This window comes from Panthera pardus, unplaced genomic scaffold (assembly GCF_024362965.1).
Source record: "Panthera pardus isolate Hobbes unplaced genomic scaffold, ASM2436296v1 HiC_scaffold_20, whole genome shotgun sequence".
NCBI lineage: Eukaryota > Metazoa > Chordata > Mammalia > Carnivora > Felidae > Panthera > Panthera pardus.
The window spans coordinates 86,361,942-86,378,423 of NW_026526766.1; the positions used below are offsets into that span (position 1 = coordinate 86,361,942).

The 16,482-nt window shown below is 56.5% G+C and overlaps 1 protein-coding gene across 6 annotated transcripts; it reads right to left on the reverse strand.

Annotated features, from left to right (window-relative positions):
• Positions 1 to 173: 173 nt before the first annotated feature.
• GOLGA2 (golgin A2) lies at positions 174 to 16,429 on the reverse strand. 6 transcript variants are annotated; one of them, XM_019420959.2, is made up of 27 exons: positions 16,299 to 16,429; positions 14,577 to 14,699; positions 13,529 to 13,609; positions 11,381 to 11,497; positions 11,049 to 11,092; positions 10,865 to 10,928; positions 10,405 to 10,464; positions 10,131 to 10,211; positions 9,284 to 9,322; positions 8,937 to 8,999; positions 8,757 to 8,850; positions 8,556 to 8,662; positions 7,322 to 7,380; positions 6,880 to 7,021; positions 5,668 to 5,757; positions 5,453 to 5,560; positions 5,122 to 5,209; positions 4,026 to 4,363; positions 3,631 to 3,744; positions 2,748 to 2,993; positions 2,593 to 2,668; positions 2,302 to 2,390; positions 1,863 to 2,045; positions 1,663 to 1,765; positions 1,473 to 1,579; positions 1,237 to 1,390; positions 174 to 1,149 (listed from the first exon to the last, which is right to left on the reverse strand). In XM_019420959.2, the coding sequence occupies exons 1-27, from the start codon at positions 16,344 to 16,346 to the stop codon at positions 923 to 925; spliced, it is 3,045 nt and encodes a 1,014-aa protein (XP_019276504.1). In that variant the 5' UTR covers positions 16,347 to 16,429; the 3' UTR covers positions 174 to 922. The 6 variants fall into 6 exon arrangements, with proteins under 6 accessions (XP_019276504.1, XP_019276506.1, XP_019276505.1 ...); XM_019420961.2 differs by lacking the exon at positions 10,131 to 10,211; XM_019420960.2 differs by lacking the exon at positions 13,529 to 13,609 and having other exon boundaries at positions 16,299 to 16,428.
• Between the last annotated feature and the right edge of the window lie 53 nt (positions 16,430 to 16,482).

Genomic DNA, 16,482 nt, shown 5'->3' on the forward strand with positions numbered 1-16,482 from the left:
GGCTGGACCTTCTCTAACGGCTCCTTTGGGCAGGTTCAGACACAGCGGGGCTTTGCACAATCCAGAAGCCTGCCCTCTGCTGGCAGGACCTGCTCCCTGTTCAGCACCCACAGCACAGACCCCAGGACCTAGTGACCGGTGACTGGAAAAGAGGCACACACGAGGCCAAGCGGTATGGCTAAATCCATTTATTCTGAGATAAAAAGCGAAACAGGAGTCGAATTACCCCTGCAGGACCCCGTCCCCACCCCCTTCCTCTCTGTCCTATGCTATCAATAAATAAGTTTCCCTATATTCAAATATTTAATAGAAGTTTCTCCCCATTTGCCAGTTCAAACCTCTGCTATGGTACAGGGGCTGCCCTATCCCCAGAATATACAAAATGTTACACAGATAAGTATGTACACTGGGGAGGGAGCTGGGGAGGAGCCCACCCCGCCACCAGCTTATGCCTTTGCTTGGCTTGTTAGCCCTGACATCCCAAGGCCTGGGAGAGTGCTGCCCAGTCATCTAACTGGACAGTGTGGGGGCCACTTGTGCCCCAAAGTGCCTCTGAAGAGAGGATGCATGAGCCCCTCTGAATGAAGGACTACCTGATGGGGGTGAGGAGGCCACCAGGGAGCCCCTGCTCCCCAAAAGAGGCAACCTCCTAAATAAACTATATTTATTGAGCCTCTGGCTCTTTGTTTTTCCGGAACTGTGAACAGCCCAGAGATAAAGATACAGCCGTTGCCAAGGTGGCAAGGGGTCTGTACGTATTTGTCTCCTCCGTTAGGGGGTTCATCGTACCCCTCTCGACGGTCTTATCTTGGTAGTCTAAGGAGAAAAGAGTGGTCGGGAAGGAATGATAGGGTGGTAGGGACAGGCTGGGGGCAGAGCCCCCAGCCCCAATTGTCTAGGCTTTGTGTGCTAGTGTTAACTCCTAGACCACCGTGATCTTCACCTGATCATTTTCATCGGCCCGGTAGAAGAAGGGGACACAGGGGTTGTTGCCCAAGCCCGGGCGTTCTCGGGGGTTCTGGATCTCACACAGCAGCTGCATGATCTGCTGAGCGGTGGGGTTCTCAGCTGCAGTGTGGCGTGACAGGGCCTCTCCCTGGGGAGGCTCCGCACTGTCACCGTCGGCCAGGCTCACTTCTCGAAGATCATCTTCGGGGGGAGAGAGAGGGGCGGGGCCCTGAGCGCTGTGCAAGCCCTCCCCCACCGCCCGCCCACCCGCCCGCGGGCTCTACTCACCACCCCGGCCACTGGCAGCGCCAAGCTCTTGGGCTGGGGGTGCCGTAGCGGGTTCCCCAGCAGGGTTCTGGGCAGTGGCCAGGAACTTGCCCTGCCATTCATTTCGCTCGTCCACCAGACGGAGCACCAGCTCCTGCAGCTCCAGTAGCTTCACCTGGAGGGAGAGGTGCTGAGCCCCAGCTCTACCCCGGCCCCGCCCCGCCCCCTCTCTGCTCCCGGGGACGCTGAGGGCCCACCTTCATTTCTTCTTTATCCTGAGCCAGTCGGCTAATGTACTCCTCTTTCTCCCGGTGCCGCTCCTTTAGCATGGCCCTCTGATTCTGGTAGAGGGTAATGTACTCTCCTGCGGGGCAGACCGGCTGACGCTCAGGCTCTGCGAGCCCTCACGGAGCTCCCCCGACCCCGGGGGCTGGCCGGCCCGCTCACCTATGGTGTCCGTCTCTCCAGAAAGCTGGATGCAGCGATGCTCCAGGTCCTCCACCCGCTCCTTCAGATCCACTTTCTCCTGCATGAGCTCCAGGAAGCGGCTCTGCAGCCACAGCAGCGGGGGTCAGGGCCGGGCAGCCCTCCCTAGCCATCTCCGCCCCCCCACCCCGCCGGGGCCGTGCCGGAGCCGATTCACTCACCTGCAGCTTGTCCATGGCCACCTGGAGGGCCTGGTGGGTCTCCCCAGGCACGCTGTCCTCGGTGGTCCCAGGGGCCACCAGGCGAGCCAGGCGCTTGCAGCGCAGCCTCTGCTCCTTCAGCTGCCCGCGCAGCCGCGCCTGCTCCTCCTCGGCACTGGCCAGGGCCGAGTTACAAAATGCCACCTGCGGGCAAGACGTGTACGCGTGCGCCTTTGTGGGGGACGCTCGGGACGAGCCGGGGCCGGGGAGGCAGAGAGGCGCTCCTCTCACTGCCTCGGTGGGCACACCTGGTGTTTCGAGGATGGCGCAAGGTCGGACCACCGGCTCCCGGGGGAGGTTGGGGGTCAAGAGAAGCCGAGGGGGGCAAACCAAGAGAGGAGAAGGGTGGCGGGGGACCCCAGAGGGAAGCGGGAAGGTGGGACGGGGAAGGGCCGCTCACCATGGCCTCGCGGCTATCTAGGTCCTCCGGCATGCTCAGCTTCGGCGGGGCTGCCTCCCCGTCCTTCTCCTCACCGTCCAGTCCGTCTCCTGTCGAGGCAGCCGGAGGGGCCTCAGACAACCCAACGGGGGAGGTGGAGCGGGCAGGGGAGGAAAGCCGGGCTCTGCCCCACCTCCCAGAGCGACCTTGGGCCAGCGCGTCCCCGGAGGAGGAGGAGGAGGATTCGCCGCCCTGAAGTCCCCCCTCCTCCTCCTGGGGCTCCGTCCTCTTCCCTGGGCCGGTCCCGCTTACCTTCCTCAGGCACAGCCATGAGGTTCAGCTGCGCCTGGAGCTGCTGGTTCTGCTGGGTGGCAGCTTCCAGGCGTCCCTGAGGGGCCGGGAAGGAGTGAGAAGGGATACAGGCCGCAGGCCCTCCCCGGGGGGGCCCGGCGCTCCAAGCCCCTCACCTGGGTCTCCTGTAACTCTTGGCGGGCCATCTCGGCCTCCGCCTTGCCCTGAACTTCCTCGTGCTGCAGCCGGTCCATAAGCTGCGTCTGCAGCAGCACCTGCTTCTGCAGCATCTCCTTGTCGGAGGCCAGCTGCTGAAAGGCGGCCACGTGCTGCTGATAGGCCGCCACGTACTGCTGCAGGTGGCTCACGTACTGGTCTCGCTGCTGCTGCAGGCTCTCGGCCTCCTGGCTCTTCAGCTCCACCTGCGGGAAGACCCTGGGAGTGAGGCAGGCGGCCTGCAGATTCGGAGCCGGGACGGGGAGGTAGGGGCAACAGCTCTTTCTGCCGCCCTGCTGGGGGCGGTTGCGGGGGGGGGGGGGGGGGGGGGGGGCGGGGGGGGGGCCTGGCTCCTTCACTCCGCGACCTCAGTGACTGCCCCCTGGCGCAGAGTCCCACGCCTCCCTCACCCAGCCTCACACCTCCTGACAACCTTCTTGCCATTTTAACTTTAGTGGAAAATCGAAGCGCGGCCCCCCCTTAAGGGCATGGTTGTCATTTAACCCTCGACACCTCTGTAAGCAAAAGGGTCATCTCCCTTCTAGATTAAGGAAACTGAGGCCGAGAGATGAGAAGTGAAGAGTGACCGCTGGGGTCAGAAGCCACAGCTGAATCCAAGAAGCTCTCCCCCCTCACTGGGGGCTCGAAGGCTCTAGCTGGAATGATGACCTTCGGCCCAGGGCTACCCACTTCTCAAAGTCAGGAGCAAGGAGCCACGAGGAGCTGTGCTCAGAAGGACTCTGCCGTCACATGCCCCCGCCACCAACCCCAGGCTGGAACCGCGGGTCCTGGCCAAGCCCCCCCCCCGCCCCCCCGGGCCTCTGCAGCTGACGCAGGGGTTACCGTCTCCTTCAGCTCCGCCAGCCTCTCCTGCAGCTGGCCCAGCTTCTTGGCCAGCTCCTTCTTGACATGCTGCTCTGACTGCAGCGCGCTGGAAATCTCCATATTCTCGTTGCTCTGAACGAAGAGAAGGAATCGGCGGCTACCCAGTGTGGCCAGAGACCCCAGAGCTCGGTGTCTGCCTCCCACAGCTCAGGGAAAGGTGGAGGCAAGTGGGAAAATCCCCCCACCCCACTCATCTGCGCTCACAGGTGCCGTGACTGGCACCATTTCACGTAAAGGTCCGTACCCCGCCCCCCCCACCGGCCCCATTTCACAGGCGGGGAGACAAAGGCCCGGAGAGGTCAAGGGCCTTGCCCAGCACCAAAGGACTCAGCCAGGGAGGAAGGGCTGCGCACCAGCCTGACGAAGCCATTCTGCAGCTCAGCCAGCTGCTCCTTGAGCTCACGGTTCTGGGACAGCGCACGGCTGATGGTGGTACGGTCATTCTGCATCGTCTCCAGAATCTGCTTGCGCTCCTCAGCCTGCTCCCCCCAGCACTCGGCGGCCCGCTCCAGCTCCAGCAGCCGCTGCTCCTGCTCCCAGTTCAGGCGGCTCAGACCTTCGTTGTCCTGCACCTGGGCCCGCAGCTGCCCTGCCAGGTTCTCCAGCTCCTTCTGTAGTCGTTCAGCCTCCGCCTGCAGTCGCTCTTCCACCTCCGAGGGCCCTGCTGGAGGTTCCTGGGCTGGGGGGACCTCTGCGGGGGGCACGTGGTAGAGGCTTCTTATCCCTGTGCCTTCAAAAAACCCCTCTTTCTGGTCCGCAGCTCCTAGTTTTTTGTTTTTTTTTTTTCTTTTTTAAAGGAGGCTCCACGGGGCGCCTGAGTGTCTCAGTCGGTTGAGCGTCCGACTTCAGCTCAGGTCATGATCTCGCGGTTCGTGAGTTCAAGCCCCGCGTCGGGCTCTGTACTGACAGCTCAGAGCCTGGAGCCTGCTTCGGATTCTGTGTCCCCCTCTCTCTTCGCCCCACCCCTGCCTGTGCTCTGTCTCCCTCTTTCAAAAATGAATAAACATAAAAAGAAAGAAAGAAAGAAAGAAAGAAAGAAAGAAAGAAAGAAAGAAGGCTCCATGCCCAACAAGGGGCTGGAACTCACGACCCCAAAATCGAGAGTCGCACGCTCTACCGACTGAGCCAGCCAGGCGCCCCTTGGTCCACTGCTCCCAACTGGGCTTCCTCACCCCAAACCTTGGCTTCCTGACCGATAATCCCTCACACTCATAGGACGTGCAATCTTTCCAGACACTTATGAATAGAGTTCTTCACGTTTTTATGCTCAAGACAACTCTGGGTGGTTGACAGTGGGCACTCAACCCAGATATGCCAACTCCTGGTCCAGACCTCCTTCCCTTGGCCACGGTGCCCTTCCATCTGTCCGCCTTCCTAGAGCATTCGAAGGCATCCTCGCTGGCCCTCTGACACCAATCCTGTTCCCCTACCACTCCGGCCCCAGCTTACCTATCTGTTTCTTCAGTTCAGCCAAGCTGGCCTCCAGCTCCTGCACCTGACTCACGCTGTGCTCCTTCTCTTCCTTCAACTGCTGCATCTGCCCAGAGCACAGAAGGGATGGACGTGTGGGGGGTGGGGAGGGAGGGATGGGCATGTGGGGGCTGCGGAGGGAGGGACGGCCAGGCAACCGTCGCCCTCTCCACCCACCCCACCCCCACCGCCCCCGCAAAAACCACCCAGCCACCTCTGGCTGCACACAGCAAGTGACAGCCTTCCCATTTTACTGACGCCCCGAAAGATCAAATGACCTAAGGTGGGGGGGCCGAAGGTCACACCTTACCTTTTCAGACATCTGTTTCATCCTTTCCTGCCAAAAGGCATTATCCTCTTTCAGATTCTCTACGTACTTGTCTCTCTCCAGCTGCATATGCTTGAGGGTGTCTTTCAGCTGCAAGAACGGGCACAGAGGTTAGCAGGGGCAGCCACGGGGCCTCACCAGCTCCTGCTTGCCTGCGATCATCCTGCTTCCACACCCCTCGCCCTGCAAGGCCTCACCTGCCCCACACGTGTCTCCAGCCGTGCCCGTTCTTCCAGGGCCTGCTGTAACTGTTGGTTGCTGTCGGGGGGTTTAGACCCACTAGCAAACTGGAGAGTAGAAAACGAGAAGGTTAGCGTTGGGAAACTGGGCTGCTCTATGCAGGTTCCCGCAAACGGGTGTGCGCTAGGATAACGTGCATCCACATCGATGAAGAGGTCCACCCTCACGTCATTAGTACTACGTCCGCAAGCCTCATGTTTACTGAATATTCATTGTAAGTGGCCCTCTGCCTCCCAGGCCCATCAACCTGGTGTTCATCCTTCCAGATCCTTTCTGGCTATAATGATTAAGGCTACAGAGTGGTGCTTGTCCCAGAGATGGGGTGTTCAGGTCACAGAGGACAGGCATCCATCAACTCCGGAGCAAGCATAAGCCCTCACTTTTTCTATCTCCAGCAGGCCATTTGTTAGACTGCCCATCACAGGAATGGGCACAAAGGAGGCATTCCAGTCGTACTGGGTGGATGGATGGGTGGATGGAAGGATACAGAGCTCTGTATGCTGCCCAGGCCAGGCCGAATCTGCAGACTCGTGTTTTGCTCTGGAAGACTGACTGTAAGAGGAGCCCTGACAATTCAGGTCCCATCCCGAAGAAAGCAATCAGGAGGGTGACAGACCGTGGGAGAAACAGTTGGGGCTGTTTCGCTAGGAAAAGATCTTAGGGAGGACAAGGAACCTACGCACACTCCTTCTCAGAGTATCTGAGGGTCTGTCTTGGGCAAGAGGCAAGATTTTTCCTGTGCTGATCTGGAAGGAAGAGCCTTGCCGAAGGAAGTGACGTGAAGGCTGAGTGTTGCTCAGTGTGAAGAAGCACTGACAAGGGGAAGCTCTCTGACCCAGGCACCCTGACGACCTGGTGGCCCGGCCTCCGAGAGGAAGCAGACAGACGCATGGGCTAGAACTGCCTTGTTATGTGTCATGACTCGGAACTATCATCTATACGACAATGGTTTTCAACCGGGGCGCTTTAAAAAAAAGCAAAAAAAAGCCCCATCCCTGAGATTCTAATTCCACAGGTCTGGGCGGGGGCCCGATTTGTAGATGCTTTATCGATGTCTGCAGCAGGATTCTACGGCAGGAGCAGCACGAGAATGCAAATCTTCCAGCTCCTGGCTGGAGACGGCGGCCCCAGATGGATGGGGCCCCAACTCCCTGGGACTCTGGCCTCACCTGCTGCAGCAGGAGCTCCGACATCTCCAGCTTCTTCTCCAGCTCCTGCACCCCAAGCTGCAGGGCCTCCTTCTCTTCCATACAGACACGCAGCCTCTCTTCCAGCTCCGAGTTATGCTCCTTTAGGTCCTCGTTGTCTTTGCTGTAGCCACGGGCAGCAAAGAAAGGTACGAGTAAAGAACAGAAAAGAGCGCTCTGGTGATCCACCCACCACCCTCACCACAGAGCCGCAGAACAGTGGCGTCGGAAGGGACCCGGGGATCAGGAGTCACAAGTGGCAGGCCAGAGAGAAGACAGGAGCGGCCTGAGGCCACGGCCTGTGTTGATTGCACAGCTGGGCCCAGAGCCCGGCTCTGCATCTGTCCTAACCCATATGCAACCCCCCCCCCCCCCCGGCCATGTTCCTGTCCCCCTCCCACTTCCCAGCCCCCAGCCATCCTACTTGTTCTTGTATAATTCCAGTTTGAGGGCATCTCGCTCTTTGGTCAAGTCCTTGTTGTGCTGCAAACACAGAAAGGCGAGGTCAGGATCGGGCAGGCAGAAGGTGCGTCTCGAGGACTAATGGCCGCACAGGGACTCCTCTAGAGCTGTGCTTCTTCAGCCCGCACCCGCCCTTGACATTTCGTTCAAAGCATTCCCAAGCCCATGTTCTCACGTGCCTCGGCTAAGAACTCGGTAAGGGTGGGAGAGAGCCACAGCTGGCTAGCGGAGGCCCACACAGGGCAGGTAGGACTGCAATCATTATTACTAGCGGCACCAGCACTTCTGAACCTTTACTGGGCACTTTACTGGGCACCGAGCTAACAATCGCACCGAATCCCCGCGATCACCGCCTGGGGGAGGATGGGTGCATGTCTGTTTTACAGGTGAACAACACAGAGTGGCACAAGTTAAGTCGTCACCGAGACAGAGCTGGGATTAAACATCTGGTTCTTCACCCATTTTCTCCCTGGGGTGGGGGAGCAGACACAAGGAGGGGAAGTGAGTTTGCATCGTGATCCCCTGTTCCTTTTTTTTAATGGATGGTCTGTTCACACAGCTCACCACCCAGAAGGACAGAGGTGACATGCCTCCCAGCTACTCTGTTTCTCTCCCTGGGTATTTATACATCCTTTCACACACTTCGTATCTAGCACACACACCCTTCTCCCCTTCCTGTACAAATGGTAGCGTACTGAAAGTACTGTTCTAGGGGCACCTGGGTGGCTCCATCAGTTAAGCATCCAACTCTTGGTTTCAGCTCAGGTCATGATCTCATGGTTCATGAGATCGAGCCCCAAGGCAGGCTCGATGACCACCTGGGACCTGCTCGGGATTCTCTCTCTGCCCCTCCCCCACTGGCACATGTCTCTCTCAAGAACAAACATTAAAAAAAAAAAAGTACTGTTCTGTACTGGCCAAGGTCCACAGCCCATGGAGGGCAGGGCTGGCTCTCAGCCTCTGGGCTCTGCATTCAGTGCTCCCTCCAGAAAGCAGCTCCCACCCCTGCCAACTCCCTCAAGTCAGCCAGCTCAGCCCCAGGTTGCTTTTAATAACCACACAACTTTAAGGCAGCGAGAAATGGCCCGTGCCGCCTTCTGGGCAGCAAGACACCCCGTCGTACAGAAGGGACCTTCAGGCCATTCCCCTGTCAGGGTAGCTGCGCCTCCAGTGGATGGGTCAGCTGCTGGGCTCACCTTGTCCACCTGTTTCTGCTGTGTAGACACAGCAGACAGCGTGCGCTCCAGCTCTCCTACGCGCTGGCGGGAAGACTGCAGGCGACTAGCAAGATCTTCAGACTCTCCTGGAATGACAGAGTTCGAAGTGGGACCCAGGAAGGAATCCCACCAAAGCCCTGCCAATGTGCCAGGCTGAGACATGGGTGTCTAGACTCCTACCTGCTTTCTGCCTGACTGCCTGCTGTGTATGGACCAAGGCTGTATGTAAATCGGTCTTCTCAGACACCAGAATCCCTATGGTCTGGATGTGAACCTTTGGGAGGGAAGGGGAAGCAGCCGTGAAGAGGAGGAAAGGAAGCGTTTCCTGGGGGGTGGGAGGGAGACCTTGACACCACACACCTGTAGCTGTTCCCTTAGAGAACCCTGTTCCTTCATAAGCTTCTGCTCAAACTCCTTCTTCTCCTGCAAGAAGGACACAACATCCCTGACTGGGAGGAGGCAGAGTTGAAACAGCAAAAGACACGCTCCTGGAATGCCACCGATGGCCCAGGACAGGCCCAACAATGAGGCCAGATTTGGGGCCCGGGGGGGGGGCGGGCAGCAGAGGGGTAGGGCAGGGGTGCGGGAAGAGGGGGCCCTTTATTTCTCCAGGCTGGGAGCAGACCCAGACGAGAATGGGCCTCTACAACTGAATCCTCCCCAAACCTATCCACCACGTAATCAGCAGACAAATCATGTTACGTTACTTTTTCCAGTTGATCCAAAGTTTCCTGGTGCTGTTGTTTCTGTGGAGAGAGTCAAAGGAGGGTAACTGAGGCTGTCCCCCTTTTACTACCCTCCCCAGACCAAAACGGAGGGATGGGCAGGGGCCAGAAATGGGTTTTAAAGGGAAAGTTCATGGGGACATGAACTGACAGACTCTCCTCAAGTTCCCAAGGCAAGAGACCTTGGGTCTTGGGTGGTTTGCCTCACATCTACACAAGTGAGTCTGAATCCAGAATACCCATGAAAGGCCAAGGACATAAACCTCTAGAAACGGGAGCTGAGAAACGAGACTACCCTTCTGCCAGCTCGTGGCTTGGAAGGGTGCACTCATTCAGCAGATATTTACTGAGCGTGTACCATAGGCCCCGTTCGGTTCTTAACAGCAGGGATATGGGAATGAAGGGCCCTGATCTTCTGAGCTAAATCGGACAGACTCGGACACCTCGAATTCTACCTCCTCAGGAAACTGAAGCCCACAGAGGAAAGGTGACTTGTCCGAGTTCAGAGACAGAGCAAATTAGGGACTGAGTCAGGGCCAGACCACACCAGTCAAGCCAGTGCTTCCTCCAGAGGCAACAGCCCCGGGGCAAGTGGGGAGAGGACTCGAGCAGGGGTGTCTGGAGAACAGAGAGGAGGCAAAGAGGGCAGCCACAGAGAGCCATGCTGCATGCTCCGTGCTCCGGGGTCCCTCCAGCTGAGACCTAGGCCCCCCAGCACCCCACTCTCCCTTGGCAGCAGGGGCCCCCAGCCCCTCTCTTCAGAGCCCCAGGGGAAAACTAGAGCCCCAGATTGGCAGCGTGAAACCAGGGGACCCCACTGGACTCTTACCAATTCCTCTATCTTGCTACTGAGTTGTTTGTTTGTTAGATTGCTGGAGTCCAGGGCTAGTGATAGCTCTTGGTACCGGCTCTGAGGCGCATGCAGAGGAGGAGGAGGAGGAGGAGGAGTTGGACGAGGGCGGGGGGAGAGGTAGAGAGAGCAGTCATTAGGGTTGGGGGCTGTCTGGGCTGTCTCAGCTGGCAGAGGGGCACCCAGCCCCCGCTGTGGGAGGAGGTGGGGGCTGGCCTGCAGGATCACTGGGCCGTGGTCCAAGCCAACTTACCTCCAGATCCTTTATGTTAGCAGAAGTAGCCAGGCCCTCCCCATTGATGTAGGATGAAGACTAGGAGACACGAAAGGGCTAACATGGAGACGCGCGCTGTCCCCCTCGGTGCCTAAGCTCTCCAACTTCCTGTCTTGCCCAACAACTGCAAACTTTTCTAACTTGGCAGTAACCCCTTTGTACCAACTCCTCCTGGTTCTTATCTCCCCCTCCTCCATCCCTCTCCCGGGCAGCTCTCACTCCGTGCTGTCTGCAGCAGGATCAAACGAGGTAACCAGCCTCGAGGTCCAACCCCTTCATTCGGGGAGCTTCAAAGAGGACACTCAGAGGAGCTGTGACGAGCTACACATCAGCCAGCAGGCCAGCTGGTCCCAGGCTCTTCCCTCTCTCCACCTCTGTCGCCTTCTATCATGTTTTCCCTCCCCCTCTACTCCCCTTTGGGCTTCAAGTTCTGGGGTACCTCAGACACAAGACCATTGAGCTGCTGAGAAAGCTGTCGCAGGCTCTCGGTAGATGACAGACATCTGCGGATGAACACAGGAGTCAGGGGTGTAGGAGGCTCGAAGAGAAAGAGGGGGTCACGGGCAGTGGCCCGCCCCAACTCCCTCAGCCTAGGGACCCCTGCCCCCATAGGAGTTACTCACTTGCTTTCTTCCATGAGAAAAGGTTCATTTTTTGCATCATGGTTCTGTTAGGGAAGAAATGCATGAGGTAGTCACTCAATTTCTGGTAAGACCACCCAGGGATGGGGGCGGGGGGGAGCCAAGCTCATTCTGACAACCTTCCATCTTCCCAAACTTCAAGGAAAGACCTGGTCTTGGCCTCCCTCACTTCAGTCCTCGGGAAGGGTGCTTGGCTCTAGAAACCAAACTACCTGAAGAAAGGAGACGAGGGCCCAAAGCAGGTACGGTCCTCTGAGGAGGAGCACAGGGCGAACGTACAGTGGGGTGGCAGGCAAGGGGGAGGGGGCACAAACCTGAGTTGATGCCATGCTAGTGACACGGGGGGGACTAGCACAGGGGGAAGGGACACCGCCAGGTGACACGGTGTCATCAACAGTTGGTGCAGCAGGAGCGGCGCGGTCTTTGGGCGCCTGTCACAGAACAGAGCAGGGGGTTAGGGGCCATGCAGGTAAGAAGGTGCCTTGCTGCCATGGATGCAGGGGTACAGAGCGGGCAGGACAGGGGTTGCTGTGGTCAGAGTGACAATCGCACATGCTGGGAGCCACTCTGGAGCGTGGAGGGCCGCTCTGCAACCTTCTGGATGGCCAAAGCTCAAAGCAGGGTATGCATGACCTCCTTCATGAATACGTGATGGCTTTGCTCTCCCTGGAGCTCAGCAAGAGACAGTACCAGGCTCTGACCTTGGCAGCCACAGCAGGTGGAAGATAGGTGTGCCCAGTCAGGGAGGAGACAGGCACGGCTCTTCCGGAACGCCAGAGTGACCCTCACCCTGGGCCCCTGCTGGGCAAGAGGGTGGTGGTGATGGAGATGTGGTCAACGCCACCCTCTGCCTCCTTCCTCTCTTGCTCTCTTTTCCTCTCCCCCCTGCTCCCCCCAATCACTGGCCATGTTTGCCTTATTCAGGCCTTTTCTGGGAAAGCAGCTGCCCAACTAGAAGCCTCACCCTATGCCTGCAAGTAAAAAGAAAAACATGGCCACTACCCCCACCCCAATCTTCTGGCTCTAAAACCAAGAACCAACCCGAAAAGCCAGAGGTAAGATGTCTACCCTCTGATTCTTGACATTCTGGAGAACAATCCTGGGAGTGGGGACAAGGAGCCATGGAGAAACCACTTCCTCTTCCCTACCTGGACCTACTTGCTTGACCAGAGCCCCACCCAGACTCTTTCCAGGCTCAGGCCTGACACTTAGTCCAAGCGTCTGGCCCCTAGAGATCTCATGTCCTACAGGCCAGATGAGCAAAGAGATGGGGAAGACGGCTGACAAATTCAAGTTTGATGAGGGGAGAGGACTAGGGAGCAAAGGCTCAGCCAGTGAAGCCAGCAGGAGGAGGCCATACCTCTTGCAGGGCCCAGAGCTAGCTGCTCTCTGGACCCATCAGCCCTGGCCTCTGACAATCCACCCCTACCTCCCTCCTTAGATCAAATGCTGCAGAGCCTGGGGAGCTGAAGATGAATCATTTGCATGTTTACTGTCCGTGCTGTGACCTTTGACCCCGGAACCTGGTGTTGCCATGCCAACCTGTTCAGGGAACCTGGGTTCCCATGGATCCCTAGCACTAAACACAAGAAAGTTCAGAAAAGGACAAAAGTAATTTTCTGAGGACTTAAATATATATCACACGACAATCCTGTGAACAACCAGGTTATTTCACACCGTTAGGTCTTGTAGCTAAAGTCTGGAGTGTTTAAAAAACACTGTCCACCCCCCCCAAATGTCCCATTGAAACTAATCTCTCCATGATTCCTCATTTCTGGAAATGCTGTCAGCTCTGTCCAGGACCCTGCAACCACAAGCCTGCATTGCGGGAACAGAAAACCAAAGTGGGAAACAGCTACTGAGACAGAGGGGGTTTAAAAAAACGACAAGCAGGGGCACCTGGGTGGCTCAGTCAGTTAAGCTTCGGCTCAGGTCATGATCTCACAGCTCGAGAGTTCGAACCCCACGTCGGGCTCTGTGCTGACAGATCAGAGCCCGGAGCCTGCTTCAGATTCTGTGTCTCCCTCTCTCTCTGCCCCTCCTCCACTTACGCTATCTCTCTCTTTCTCTCAAAAATAAGTAAACATTAAAAATAATAAGACAAGAAGGATCTGGGTCTTCATTTCCAGGACCACAGCAGGATACAGACACGGAATCGTAGAACTCAGTGCAAATACAAGCTTCCAGACTCCTCTAGGCCTGTACTCCCTTCCCCATGCCCCTTAGCGGCTCCTCTGAGCCTATAAGGTATGTCTCACCTTCTCCAAGATGATAAAAGATGTGGGGGAAGGAAAACAAACCCAATCAACCAAGCAGGTGAAAAAGCAGACATGAACAGGCTGAGGGTTAATGACAGCAACATAAAATAAGCCAGAGGCAAAGTATCCCCCAAACCAGAGAAGCCTTGGAGCATGCACAGCTGGGAAAGAGCAAGCCAGAGAGGGGGCTCGGCACTGCCTCACCTTCCACTTGTCCAATGGGGGGAGCGCTACCCCATTGGAGCGGTTAAGGTCGGACACCAGCACCTTCAGAATGTCCTGAATCTACAGGAGGCGAAAAGGGAGAAACAAGGGCAGGGGGAGAGAGAGAGAGAAAAGTGGCTTAGAGAGAGGTGAGAGAGTCAGGGAAGGAAGAAGAGATGAGGTCACGAGAATGGAATGCTGGAAAAGAGAGACGGGAACAAACCCATGGCCTGTGCCGCCTTCCCAAACGGCCACCTGGCGCCTTGCAGAAATCAACGTGCACAGAGAGAAAAGTCCCCTGAAAGACGCAGTGACACAGAATGCAGTCACCTGCCCGATGCAGCTGTTTTCTGAATACATGCGTGAGACCCTCTCCTCAGGCCCAGGATGCCGGGGATGAATCTGACGGGAATCTCATCTCTGTTTCAAAAACCAGACTGCCGAGGGAAGGGTTCACTTGAACAAAGGGGGCTCCAGCTAGAAGTCTGGAAGACACTGACCTGCTCCAACAATATCATCTTACAGATGAGGCCACTGAGGCCCAGGGGAGGAAGCGATTTTCCTGAGGTCTCCCAGCCAACAGGTGGCAAAGATAGACTCAAAACCCACTGTCTCCTGACCCAAGTGCTTGGGGCTCTCCTCACCACACCCTGGGCCTCTCTTGGTGCTTCCTAAGGGAAGGCTGTGGTGGCATATGGCTGTTCGCACTGCCTGGCTTCCCCTTGAAGCTGGGGATGAGGAAAGTCACCCCATCAGTCACACAGCACCACCCTTGACTGAATGTTCACCCCGCACAAGGCCCTATACTAAGGGATTATTCTAAAAACAACATCAATCGTCTCATTTCAGTGTCACGAGTGTAAGTCAGACAACAATGACCCCAATTTTTACTGACGTGGAAGTATATCCCCAGCAGGGACAGGTCTCCAGCAGAGGGACAGTTGGATTCAAACCTGTACCTGACACTTTCTCCACAACCTTCATCACTGCCCTTTACTACCCCTCACGTACCCCTGTGCCCCCGGAAGCCTGGCCAGCCAATACTCACATCCTCAGGAGAGTGACAATCATCAGCAGTGGTTGTCTCAGGGCTACTGCCATTTTTAATCTTCCTTTTCTTCTTCGATCCTGCAGGAATACCAGGGCTATTCCTCTGCTGATACTCTCTCAACTGCAGCAAGGAAAAGCAATAGGACTCGTGAGAACCGTAAACCCCCATATTCACATCCAGCTTTGTTGTTTACAATATACTCCTCTATCCGCCACCTGATTTAATGCCACCAGCAACCCGACGAGATGTTGTAATCCTTAATGACTGCAGACATGGATGGGTAACGGGCCTTTAAAATAAAGCGGGGGGGGGGGGGGGGGGGCAATAATGGAATTTAAACCCGGTCTTCTGCCTCTGAGTTCTGGGCTTATGCTACAAAATCAGCAGGTGCCAAGAGGCAATCCCAGAGGCACAGAGGTGGAAAAGTAAACATCTGAAACATCTGAATAATCAGACATCAGAGTCCATTCCTGCACATCTGTCAAGGCTGCAGACTGGTATTTCTCAAACTTTTACACCAACAGACCCTGACAGCAGAAAGCAGTGAAGGCACACGCCTGGTGAATTTGGAAACACAACAGAACAAGGGCAACCCAAGCACCATTTCAGAGAGAAGTCTATTATAATCTTACAAATCTATGCAAATGTCATATTATTATGACATAATGTGTCATAACAATGTGTATTAACTTGTAATGTAATTATATGTAATATGTAATGTAATTATAATGTGTAAGAATGTGTATTAATATGTAATAATGTGTATTAACATAAAAGGATTTTTCTCAAGAGAATTAAGCAAAAACTGAGGCTTTGGTCCCATATTTATCCTGTGGCACTCAGGACACTCCATGATGATTGGGGGAAGATTCCCAGCTGTGAAGTTCAGTTTCCAGAGATCTGTTCCACAGAGGGTAAGCAGATCTCACTCCAAAGAGCAGTGATTAAGAGGCACTGGTTCCAGAATCATAGGAAATTAAAATGTGAGGTAGAGGATTCAGATTTAAAATGTCAGAAGTCTTTCTGAACAGTAGAAACCTAGGAGGATACCAAACTAAAGGAAACACATTCCCCCCACTGTCACCAAGGTGTTATCAACGTGTCTCGATCACTAGTGAAGTCAATGTCTAAGGATGGGATACAGTCTAGTAAGGGTGCTTGAAACCCCTCCCACCTAGGTCCTACAGTCCCCAGTTCCCTTCAAACTGGAAATTTGTGCCATGACCACACACCGGAAAGGGGATGAAAACACAGGGGGACTGAGTAGTTAAGATCAAACACCAGGCTCCTGGCGCTAATGACAGTTCCGAGGGGGATTGTGACGTAACTACATTCCACTCCTCCCTACCGACGCCCGCGGCTCCGCTCCGCGGTGGGGGAGGGGAAGGCAGGGCCAGGACCCAGGTCCTTGGAGACCGGGATCGGCCCGGGGAGCCCAGGTCGTCTGGTTCTGGGTGGCAGAAGGCGAGAGCCGAGCCCGGAGTGGGGAGCCCAGGGAGTCACTGCCCAAAGTCACCCAGGGGCGACGGGAGGGGGCGGGGGCTGGGCTGCCAGGGGGCGGGACGGGCTGAGAAGACTTTGGTGGGGGAGCGGGGGGCCGCCAAGGGGCGCCGAGGGGCTCTCCCTGTGTGCCTTAGGGGCAGCACAGACTCTGACCACCGCCCGGCCGTCGAAGGGGCCTTTGGCTGGGTCAGGGAGCCGCGACTCGGCACGTTTTACCTTTTTCCTGGCCGCAGCCAATTTGCTCTGTCGGGTTTCTTCCGACATCACGGGAAGGGAAAAGGGACGGGGGGGAGGGCCACATCATCGCGATCCCAGCAACCACTGCGGAGTTACTCCCGGTAGTCACCGCGCAGACGTGATGGCCAGAAAAGGAGGGACGGGGCGTTTCTAGCTCCAGCTG

Excerpts from the sequence above, each read along its gene's own strand:
- GOLGA2 (XM_019420959.2), bottom strand. The coding sequence starts at position 16,346 with ATGTCGGAAGAAACCCGACAGAGCAAATTGGCTGCGGCCAGGAAAAAG. Across the intron at positions 11,093-11,380 it reads CTAGCATGGCATCAACTCAG|AACCATGATGCAAAAAATGA; the intron begins GTTTGTGCCCCC and ends CTTCCCTAACAG. Across the intron at positions 5,561-5,667 it reads TGGAGACACGTGTGGGGCAG|CTGAAAGACACCCTCAAGCA; the intron begins GTGAGGCCTTGC and ends CCGTTCTTGCAG.